Here is a 12433-nt window from a genome sequence, read left to right as displayed (position 1 = left end):
GGTGACGTCATGCCCATGTGACCAGGCTTCTGTGGGAGGAGCTCTTCTCCAGATTCTGCGGCGGCGAAGGACGCTGGGTCCTGGGAAAGCATCAACAGGAGGTGAGCTACAGCTGCAATGCTCTGCACGGACTGTGGGTGCAACGGGATGGAATAATCTGCAGACACTGGCGTACATACAGGGGGCGGCCCGGCCTGTGGACCCCTGCAGTAGTGCTGTACCCGGGGCCCAGCGCTCCTCGTTTCCGCGCGGCCTGCCCCTTTAATATACTTACCCTCCTCGGCGGCTCAGAACAGGTAAGTATGTTGGGGCCTGGGATCACTCTGTGGGCTGCCGCTGATTGAGCTGAGCCGGCGGGGGTCTTTGGGCTGATCTGAGGTAGGGGTGGGCGATATGGCCTAATATCTATATTGCGATATAATTTTAAGAATGTGTGATATATATCACAATATATTCTATATTTGGGGGGGGGGGGGGGTGTAAATATTTTTTTTTTTTTTACTTTTTGTTTAATAACTATCAGCCTCCTTAGGGGCTAGAACCCTTGTCCTAATAGAGCTCTATCAGGGTGAATAGGACCTCACCCTCCCTGCTGCCCCGTACATAGTGCACACAGCAGCACAGAGCTTCGCGAGCGTCCTGGCTGCCATGGTACCAAATACACTGCTGGGGTTCCGATTAGAAGCTGCCACCAATGATTTAATCGTGTGGAGGTGCGCAATTAATATACTTCAAAGAGGGGAGTAGAAGGGAGGGACTATGGCCACTGTGCCACCAAATCACTCAAATCGCCTCATTCTCTCTCTCGTTCTCTCTCTCTGCCAGCCTGAGCCATGCCCGGGAGCAATGCTCATTCAGCCAGCCGGGATGCAGTCCTCTGCAGGGACTGCGGCCGCACCGGGATGCAGTCCTGTGCGGAGAAGGCGGCTGCATCGGGATGCAGTCCTGTGCGTGGACGGCGGCCGCATCGGGATGCAGTCCTGTGCGTGGACGGCGGCCGCACCGGGATGCAGTCCCGTGCGGGGACCTTGGGTGCAGTGGAATGCATGTGTTCTGAACACGTTATTTTGGTGGGATTAGTTTGGGGATTCCTTCAGCTACATGACTTTACACTTGTGAGTGAGCGCCCCACAGCTCTAGACGCTCCTTCTGCCAGCAGATTAACATGGCTTTGCATTTCGCGCGGCCTTAATAATCTTGTGCATGCCCCATTTCTAGGCGTTATCAGCGCATGTGCGGATAATATGCCTATGAATCTGCATCAAGGAATTTGCTTGCAGCGCTAAACGTATTTTAATGTTTCTACCCAGAAAAGCAATAGCACCTAGGTGGATGGCAGGTAGACCGCCCACAATAAATCAGTGGCAATCTCTGGTGAAAAACACAGAAATATAGTGGCAAATCTGGGGGAGCTGCTCAACCCCTAACACTGTAGCGTGTTTTTCATTGGGGGAGCAGCCCCACCGCATGTGGACCGCAGCAAACGACTATCCCCAGCAAAAAATATTTTGCATACGGTGGAGGATGTCGGCGCGGTCCACATGCACCACAAAGGCATCCTACACAAAACGGAGCATTGTGCGGATGAAAATATAATCATAAATCACAGAAAAAATGCACCACACGGATATGCCACTGACTATACTGGCTAGTCATAAATGCAGATATTAAAAGCTGAGACTTTTGGTGAACCAGATTATTCCTTTAGAGAATATATTGTATCAAAATAGGAAATGCCCTGAAAAGTTTCAAAAAGTGTGGGGGGGATTGGTGCTCTTCAACATTGACAGTAACGAATCACCGTATGTCTATTGCTGGTTCTCCCATAGGATAACCGATATGTAAACAATACAATATCAGTGGGATGTATATTGGATATTCTGATATGAACATAATAAGCTCCTCGAAGTAATGGTGCTTTATCCTATATGTATCATGTCTTACTTGTTATACTTCAATTAAACTAGATTACATTTTTTTTATTTTAGTGGTGTGTACAATCTATCGCTGATTTGTTGATGTGTAGGCAGATCAGCTCCACATGCGCTGATACCGGCAGTAATGGCACGTGCGCGAGATTATCATGGTGCGGTCATGTTAATCTGCCGGCACAGTGGGGAATCGTCTGTAGAGGGACTGTCCCTCACGGACGGAGAATTCCTACATGAATGAATCTATTCGCTTGTCCCTAGATTATTTGTACGTCTGTTTATATTTTGGGGTACATGTAACTTATTTATTTTCAGTCACTTTCTGGGGGGAGTTGAATTTTTTTTTTTTTTTTTTTTTTTATGGCATTTCACTGTTCTCTATTTCCTTTGTAGTAAACATGTCACTTTTATTATACAGTTAGGTCTAGACATAATTATTACTGCTCTAATAATTATTACTGCATAATTGGACAATTATCTCAAAAGCTATTTCATGGGCTATTCCCTTGTAATCCATCATCCAGGTAAAAGGTCTGGAGTTGATTCCAGGTGTGGGATTTGCATTTGGAAACTGTCGCTGTGAACCCACAACATGCGGTCAAAGGAGCTCTCAATGGAAGTGAAGCAGGAAATCATTAGCCTGAGAAAGAAGAAGAAATCCATCAGAGAAATATCGGTAATGTTAGAAGTGGCCAAATCAACAGTTTCGAACATTCTAGTAAAAAAAGAGCGCACTGGCGAGCTCGAGAACTCAAAAAGGCCTGGACGTCCACGAAAGACCACACTGGTGGATGATCACAGAATCCTTTCCATGTTGGAGAAAAACCCCTTCACAACATCCACCCAAGTGAAGTACAATCTCCAGGAAGTAGGTGCATCAGTATCTAAGACTACCATAAATAGAAGACTTCGTGAGAGCAAATACTGCAAGTAAGCATTTAAAGTGACTGTCCACTTTATTCTATTGATGACCTCTCCTCAGGATGGGCTATCAGTTCGGAGGGGATCCAACGCAGCCCCCCCACCAATCAGCTGTTTAAAGAGAAAACAGCACTTAGACCTTTCTTTTGTGCCATTAGATAACAAATATAAGAAAAATATATTGAAGGAAAAACTGAAAATTATGAAAAGTTTTTGTTTTCTTTCTTATTTTTCCTTTCTAACTAGACAAAACATTACCGTATGTTTGTAATGTGAAAATGGAAGCTTAATTGTGTAATGTATCTATTGCCTGGGCCCACAGCATGACTTAAAAGGACTGGAGTACATTTTGGATTTTAGCTGATTATCTTTCTGTTGCAGGTTCTATGGCACCATACTGCCAGAACAGTGCCAAAACATTAGAAACTCCTTCAAAGTGACTATATATTTTTAGAAGGGGTTGTCCGGGCTTTTAATATTGATGATCTATCCCCACCATAGGTCATCAATATCAGATCGGCGGGGGTCCGACACCCTACACCTCTGCTGATCAGCTGTATGAGGAGACGCACATGTCGTCTACCATCTCGCTTCTTGTTCGCTGCTGCTTTGCCATAAACGGCAGAGGTGCGCGCGCAGTCTCCTTGTATAGCCGATGGGTGTCAGACCCCCGTCCATCTGATATTGATGACCTGTCCTGAGGCTAGGTTATCAATACTAAAAGCCCAGACAACCCCTTTAATGTTGACTCCCTAAAGTTATTCATCTTGGGGAAATTTTAAGCTTTTGGCTTTTTAAAAACAAAAAATGGTAAATTAAAAAATATGCATGCTGTTTTATATTTTATGAATAAACTATACTACACTGAGCAAAAATATAAACGCAACACTTTCGGTTTTGCTCCCATTTTGCATGCGCTGAACTCAAAGATCTGAAACATTTTCTACATACACAAAAGACCCATTACTCTCAAATATAGTTCACAAATCTGTCTAAGGGCTCATGCACACAAACGTTTTTTGCGTTCCGTATACGGGTCGTATTTTAATTCCATATACGGAACCATTCATTTCAATGGGTCTGCAAAAGATGCGGACAGCACTCTGTGTGCTGTTCGCATCCGTTGTTCCGTTCCGTGACCCTGCAAAAATTATGAGACGTGTCCTATTCTTGTCCGTTTTGCGGAAGGCACATGGCCGGACCGCAAAAAAACAGCACGGTCGTGTGCATGAGCCCTGAATCTGTGTTAGTGAGCACTTCTCCTTTGCCAAGATAATCCATCCCACCTCACAGGTGTGGCATATCAAGGTGCTGATTAGACAGCATGAATATTGCACAGGTGTGCCTTAGACTGCCCACAATAAAAGACCACTCTGAAATATGCAGTTTTCAAATGCTTTTCAGAGAATTTGGCAGTACATTCAACCGGCCTCACAACCGCAGACCACGTGTAACCACACCAGCCCAGGACCTCCACATCCAGCATGTTCACCTCCATGATCGTCTGAGACCAGCCACTCGGACAGCTGCAGCAACAATTGGTTTGCATGACCAAAGAATTTCTGCACAAACTGTCAGAAACCGTCTCAGGGAAGCTTATCTGCATGCTCATCATCCTCATCGGGGTCTGGACTTGACTGCAGTTTGTCGTCGTAACCGACTTGAGTGGGCAAATACTCACATTCGATTGGATCTGGCACGTTGGAGAGGAGTTCTGTTCACGGATGAGTCCCGTTTTTCACTGTTCAGCGCAGATGGCAGACAGTGTGGGTGAGCGGTTTGCTGACGTCAGCGTTGTGGATCGAGTGGCCCATGGTGGCAGTGGGCTTATGGTATGGGCAGGCGTATGTTATGGACAACGAACACAGGTGCATTTTATTGATGGCATTTTGAATGCACAGAGATACCGTGACGAGATCCTGAGGCCCATTGTTGTGCCATTCATCCACGACCATCACCTACTGTTGCAGCAAGAAAATGCACGGACCCATATTGCAAGGATCTGTACACAATTCCTGGAAGCTGAAAACATCCCAGTTCCTGCATGGCCAGCATACTCACCGGACATGTCACCCATTGAGCATGTTTGGGATGTTCTGGATCGGTGTATACGACGGCGTGTTCCAGTTCCTGCCAATATTCTGCAACTTCGCACAGCTATTGAGGAGTGGACCAACATTCCACAGGCCACAATCAACAACCTGATCAACTCTACGTGACGGAGATGTGTTGCACTGCATGAGGCAAATGGTGGCCACACCAGATACTGACTGGTTTTCTCACACCTCCCCCAGCAAGGCAAAACTGTGCACATTTCAGAGTGGCCTTTTATTGTGGGCAGTCTAAGGCACACCTGTGCAATATTCATGCTGTCTAAACAGCACCTTGATATGCCACACCTGTGAGGTGGGATGGATTATCTCGGCAGAGGAGAAGTGCTCACTAACACAGATTTAGACAGATTTGTGAACAATATTTGAGAGTAATGGGTCTTTTGTTTATGTAGAAAATGTTTCAGATCTTTGAGCTCAGATCATGCAAAATGAAAGCAGAACCGAAAGTGTTGAGTTTATATTTTTGCTCAGTGTAAGTATAGCTAAAATACCTATATATTTTTATAAAAATTAGGTTGGGAAAAGGAAAAAAATAAATGTTTGTATATTTTACACACTATTGCTAAAACTACTATATATACATTATTTTTTTTTGTATGTAGTCTGCTATACTTTTGCTAAAACTAATAACTTATAGGTAAATACCACACAAAAGAGAGTAAATTTACTTCCCATAGATCGGTTTGTATTTTTAACATAACTGAGATTATTTATTGCTGCTAATAGCCGCATGTAATATTGCACTTTATAACGTATTAGTACATTAGCATCTTTTTGCGCTGCCAATATTTTGGGCGATCGCTCTATGCGCTAGCATTCTGTCACACAAGTCTTTCTGTTTTTCTCCCTTTCCCTTTTTGTATTCCCATTTCAAGTTCTTCTCACCTTTTTAATTGTTGTCTTTCTGCGCCGCGAGTATGGCTCAGTGCGCCTGACGGTTAGACGGCCCGCTAGCTTCTCAGTCTCCAAGGAGATTGTCCGCCGGTGACGTCAGTCCGTGCCGTCCTAGGCCTGTGAAGGGCGGAAGCGGATATGATGTGGCCGCATCTGATTCGTCATGCGCCGCAGGGAGCCATCATTCGCTGTATGCATCATATGACCCCAAGACAGGTCCTCCTATAGGACACTTCTCTCTTTAAAAATCAACCCCATAGCCCCACAAAAACCACTCCTCCTGAGGAAGCAGAACGGCGAAACGTACGTGGAGGAGGCAGCGTCCACTTTTCCTGTCACTATCTGGTATGATTATTTTCTGTTACTCTAGTAGTCTTTCCAGACATTTTCTGGTCTTGGTATATGGCAGAAGAGAGTGTTTGTTACGAGCACACTGATACACTTTCAGAGGGTGGATCTCCCTGTTATACTTAATTCAGTGCATAGTATGTCTACTAGATCTTACTCTCTACCTAGTACCTTTCCATTGACCTATTACCATCAGGTGCACTAATTCAGGTTAGGTGGCGCTTCTAATTGGATATCTTCACCACATGCTAACCATTATTATGGAATTTATATGATTTGTGTCTTTTGAATAAACATTATACTTTTAATCTATGGTAAGTAAATGTGGTATTTATATAATAATATAGTATCCCAGTTACAGTGATTGTAGCAGAATTTGACCTATTGCTTATTAACTAATAACTTATAGGTCTAATTTTTTTTTGGACTATTTTATGGGGGGGGGGGGGAATTAACCCCTTCCTGCCACAGTCAGAAGAAGTATTCCGCTTATAGGGGATAACTGTTAGATTGGTGGGAGCCCCACCAATCACGAGAACAGGGATCAGATGCCCGGAGAGCACTTTGGCTGGTCTCTGGGATCTTCACTGTGACCGTTGCTGTCTAATGTCACGGGGATCTGCAGTGTAACAGGGCGCCGGCAGATTGCAATGTACCCACTGCTTTTATACGGCCGATTACAGTTAACAGCTTACCGCCCCTACCTATACAATGCAGCGGTAAGCAAGTGGTTAAGTGCGTGCTGTACTGCATTACTAATATTTTATTTCTAGCAGATTATCTGGAAAATTTGAGGAGCCACAGAGCCAGGCAAAGTCCCTTGTTAAAGAAGAGGAGCAGGACCTCATGGAGGGGGAGTCCACTCCTGACCGTTATCAAAAGAACGCACAGAAAGCAGAGAGGTACAATAAGGACCTAGCAAGACCATCTTTGGTGGCCACACCACCCTCGCCAAGAGAGGGGACATCTTCAGCAGCAGCGCTAATCACCACTGTATCACCAGCCACTGCTCCTGCAACAACAGCTGCTGTCAGGGCGACCACATATCCCAATCGCCCTACCGGCACATCTGCCACCTGTGGCCAGAATGAGGAAGCCCGGCAATTAATAGACAGGCAACTGCACAGGGAGGCTCTGTCCCTTATCCGAAGACTGAATGGAGATGATGAGTACGATTATTTTGGCTACGAGATTGCATCTTCCTGTCGCCAGATGCGTCCTGATAGACAAGAAGACTTCATGTCATACATTCATGCCGTGACTTCAGTCTTTCGCTCCAACCAGCCTCTGCCTGACATCGAAGATATGATTTGCCATGTTCAGTGGGTAGCAGGCCTAAGGCCAGCACCTCCTCCTTCCCTGTCTAGGCCAGAGGCCACATCTTCCACCACCCAAACTGATTTCCATCAGTGATTGTGAGCCTAAGGCCTCTTTCACACGACCGTATGGCTTTTTCAGTGTTTTGCGGTCCGTTTTAAACTGATCCGTTTTTCCGTTCCGTTTTTCCATATGGCATATACAGTATACAGTAATTTCATAGAAAAAATTGGGCTGGGCATAACATTTTCAATAGATGGCTCCGCAAAGAACGGATACGGAAGACATACGGATGCATTTCCGTATGTGTTCCGGTTTTTTGCGGATCTATTGACTTGAATGGAGCCACGGAACGTGATTTGCGGGCAATAATAGGACATGTTCTATCTTTAAACGGAAATACGGAAACGGAATGCACACGGAGTACATTCAATTTTTTTTGCGGAACCATTGAAATGAATGGTTCCGTATACGGAACACAAAAAACGGCCCGCAAAACGGAAAATAAAAAACGGTCGTGTGAAAGAGGCCTAAGGGTACTTTCACACTTGCGTTTTTCTTCTCCGGCATAGAGTTCTGTCATAAGGGCTCAATACCGGAAAATAACTGATCAGTTTTATCCCCATGCATTCTGAATGGAGAGTAATCTATTCAGAATGCATCAGGATGTCGTCAGTTCAGTCAATGAACGGCGTTTTGGACTGAGGAAATACCACAGCATGCTGCGGTATTATCTCAGTCCAAAATTCTGGATCGGTTGCCGGATCCGGCATTAAAAATACTGCAATGCTGGATCTGTCCGTCGCATGCACAGACTGGTAAAAATGTGGAGAAAAAAAAAATACGGACAAACGGATCAGTTTCTATGACAAACAGAGAGACTGATCCGTTCTTGGAATGCATTTGTGAGACTGATCCGGATCAGTCTACAAATGCTGTCCGTTTGCATTCAGATTGCCTGATCCAGCAGGCAGTCCTGGCGATGGAACTGCTTGTCGGATCACTCTGCCGCAAGTGTGAAAGTAGCCTAAAACAGGTCTGGAGCCTCCACAGACATAAGGTATAAGGGAAAGTTGGTGGAAATCGCTGATCTAACACTGATGTGTGAATGAGTCCTAAGGCTCCTTTGTCAGGATTACTGTCGGAATATTTATGCTTTCTCCAATTAACAGTCTATATTATTTATGTAAATAAATTAGAATCTGTAATGAAGGAGATTCTAATCTATTATCATAAATATCAAGCTAAAACGAGCTCGTGATCTGCGCGACGTTAGATGACAAAAAGAAGGCGGTGGTAAATCAAAATATATATTTATTAAATAATAATACGGTGCAAACTAATGTATAAGAAAATTGGTGACAATTGAAATTCAATCAATGATATGCTAAATTTTAAGAAACTCAAAATAATCTAAAATGTATATCCACTACTCTGCCTTATTATGACAATACCCTTAAATTATATTTGAAATAAATTTGATACCTGATTTCTTTCAGCCGACAAATGTCTAATAAAATCCAAATCTGGTCTCTTTCAGATTTCCTCTTTTATTGATACAAATATATATACATAATGAACCATACCAGCCTAGAACTGAATTCAGTTCTTTGGAGATGATACCGTGTTTCTAACAGTACATATAAATCTCCCTGAATCGGATCAAGTTTTAGGATGATGCTGCAGGTACTCCCCAATCGTATTCCAAAACAGATACTATACACAAAGTATGGTTAATTGAATATATATTATATTAATTATCCTATATAATATAGGTAAGGTTATACTATACCAAAATGTCAGCTAGCAGAAATCCGTTTCAATGGTTCTAAGGTGGCTGCCTCCAATGGCTGAACAGGTGGTCAAGTGGATGGATCAAGATGTTTTCTTCCAGATGACCATCCCAAGCTGATTCAAGGACATCATCCCTCTGTCTGCCCCTATCATCTTTTTATCCCATCTAAAATGGGACTGGTCTAGTTTAATCAACAACTAGTGACATCATGAATAGCACCTCCTACCGGTTTCGTAATACATTCCTTAATTCTATCCTAACACTAGGTGGCACTAAGGCTCCATGTATACATTTTGGGAATTCAGATTTTACTTATTAACGGATTTTAAAAACAGGATTTAGAATGTTGATTCTCGCCAAGTAATCATATACGGTATACACTATAACTTCCAGTCTAGTCACACAATCCAGAGTCCTATGCTATTCATACAAACACCTTTGTATATAATTCCCCCAGACATCCATTCTATTTCTAAATCTAGGATTAAACCTATCTAATTAAGACAAACACTATAAAGTCCCTTTTCGATTCATTGGTTTAGACCATTTTCTGGTGATACTTTTGTCTATTGTCTTAAATTGAAGGTACACTATTTGTTCATGATCTCTCTACAATTCTCCTGAAGTAACACCCGAGACTGAAATAATTACTTCCCATAGTGACATATTAAAATACATTTTCAAACTATATAATAAATCCAGCTATTTCTATAATAGATACCATGAATATACTTATATATAAGGCACTTATATGATTATACTTTACTTCCTATATCGTAACATTAGAACATCTAATGATGTGAATCACTCTCTTTCTATTCACTGAAGATAAACTAAAACTCGCACATTTCTCCTTCAGTGTCTTATCTGGGTAAATACATTTTATTAGACCTGTCTAGATTTCTTCTCACACGAGCAGACTATGCAAACCCTCCTAAGTTTTATAAACAAAAGTCTTTACACAAGTCTAATCTCGAGTTAGTGATTCTAAGTTCGAAAATCCTGAACTCATCCTGCCATTTCAAAATAAGATGGTTGTTCTTAATGTTCATGTCCATACATCTGTATAGGCCTTATACTATGGACTCTTTTTATACCCAATAGTTCTGACATTACCTCCTTCTAATCGCTATAAGACATGTCTGCAAACTGGCCTTTGATTAAGAATTTTAGCAATCTGCACTCACTGTGCAAGTGATTCTTCAACAAGATGATTTTATACCTCTGTATTCGGCCTTGTTCACGTGAGCGAGTTTTCTGTACAGGTGCAATAAGTGAATTGAACGCATAAAATCCGCAGTGAATCATGACCCATTCATTTCAATGGGTCTTTGTACATGTGCGTTGTTTTTCACGCATCATCTCTGGGTTACGTTAAAATCCCAGCATGTTCTATATTATGCGTTTTTCATGCGGCCCTGGTCCCAAAGTGAATGGGGCTTCCAGCCGGATGCAAAGTGTTTTTCACTGATGGATGCTAGGAGTTGTTGTTTGTAATTCTAAAGTTTTTTTTTATTTCACGCCTGTGAAAAACGCATCAAAACTGATAGCTTCCACGTGAAAAGAAACTGAACCTCTGAACGCAATCGCAGACAAAACTCACTGCACTTGTGTTCAAAACCATTGTTTATTGGAAACCATCCGTATCGTTCGTGTGAAGGGGCCTTAGAGTCAGTTTCCTCCTCTCCTTGAGCGATGAGGTCTTCAGGCCAAATATAGAGAAACACCTGCGATACCTTCCTGGTCTTTCCCTATCATCAGTCCACCAAATCTTCTTTCCAGTTCGGTAATTGTTATTTCAATGTTTTTTTTAATATGTTCTCTGAAAGGGTTGTCCGCTTTTTACTATTGATGACCCACCCTTAGAAATATCAGGACTTTGGAGTGAGAGTTTAAGAGACAGATATTGGGGGATCATTACTCATTATACGAGTCTGGTACCATATGGTCAAAGAAAAGCATGAGAGCAGTTTAGAGCGAGTCTCTGCAGGACGCCGGGCAATGTATTTACTCCATGCTGTAAATAAAGACTTCACCTTCCTCCCTTTGTGCTGGGCCGCCGCTATTCAGTCCATCTTCATAGTAAAGTATAGCTTCTCAGAGAAAAGACTAAATGACGGGGGGAGCGGTTGCTTCCAGACTTTAAATATTGCTTCTTTTTACACCGGCTGAAACCATATGTAATACTTTTAAGTCCTTTTTGGGTATATTGTGTTGCATTTTATCTATATAGCCTATAATTGCCCACGTGGAATCCAAAGGGGTGTTGGGTGGTAAATTTGTGAACTTCAACCCAGAACCATTGGGGAACTGGGGAAAATACTCATTGTATAACCTCTCATGGGGGTAATGTAAGCCCTGTGGATTAATGTAATAAAATAATGAAGGCATTGTCTGATTGGCCAATCAGGTAGCATGTGAGACCAGGGTCATCTGAGTGCCATTTAGTGATGGAGAGGTGGGACTCATCAAAATCAATAAGGGCACAAAGGAATTTGTATGTGCCTGTAATGGCGGCTCTACGGGAGCTGGCCTCTAGTATAGGTGGTTTAAATTGGGAGGTACATTCTTGGGGTGTTTTTTGGCATAATATTTCTCTGGCATAGCTAGAACACTGGATATAGTGGGGGAATAAAAGGAAATCTAATACCGGGAATTTATCTTGTAGTTCAGAGAAAGATGGGGGCATTTTTGTGTATAAATGTTACAAGGATGCTAGAACTGACTAATAGTTAAAGGGGTTGTCCAGGTTCAGAGCTGAATCTGGACAGTCCTCCATTTTCACCCAGGCAGCCCCCCTGACATGAGCATCGGAGCAGTTCATGCCGACTTCGTAGTACAAAGCGTCAAATGAGGAATTTCCAGCACGTAGTTAAATGGAATCTTGCACAGTATTTATTTCATATCCAAAAGGTACATACAGTGTAGTGGACACCGACCTCCAACATCTCCCTTCAGACCGACATGATCATGATTAAGAGGTCACTGGCTTGAAACATGTCGGTCTGAAGGGAGATGTTGGAGGTCGGTGTCCACTACACTGTACAGGTCCTTCTCAAAAAATTAGCATATTGTGATAAAGTTCATTATTTTCTGTAATGTACTGATAAACA

General features: G+C 42.8%; 1 protein-coding gene across 3 annotated transcripts; it reads left to right on the top strand.

Annotated features, from left to right (window-relative positions):
• The first annotated feature begins 8 nt into the window (after positions 1 to 8).
• On the top strand, positions 9 to 7729 carry LOC122921753. Of its 3 annotated transcripts, none has more exons than XM_044271974.1 (3): positions 9 to 101; positions 2456 to 2861; positions 6982 to 7729. In XM_044271974.1, the coding sequence occupies exons 2-3, from the start codon at positions 2524 to 2526 to the stop codon at positions 7619 to 7621; spliced, it is 978 nt and encodes a 325-aa protein (XP_044127909.1). In that variant the 5' UTR covers positions 9 to 101; positions 2456 to 2523; the 3' UTR covers positions 7622 to 7729. The 3 variants fall into 3 exon arrangements, with proteins under 3 accessions (XP_044127909.1, XP_044127910.1, XP_044127908.1); XM_044271975.1 differs by having other exon boundaries at positions 45 to 296; positions 6985 to 7729; XM_044271973.1 differs by having other exon boundaries at positions 45 to 296.
• The last annotated feature ends 4704 nt before the right edge of the window (positions 7730 to 12433 follow it).

This window comes from Bufo gargarizans, chromosome 11 (assembly GCF_014858855.1).
Source record: "Bufo gargarizans isolate SCDJY-AF-19 chromosome 11, ASM1485885v1, whole genome shotgun sequence".
Taxonomy (NCBI): domain Eukaryota; kingdom Metazoa; phylum Chordata; class Amphibia; order Anura; family Bufonidae; genus Bufo; species Bufo gargarizans.
Note: the sequence above shows the minus strand (reverse complement) of the source record. Positions and strands in the feature narration are given on the sequence as shown.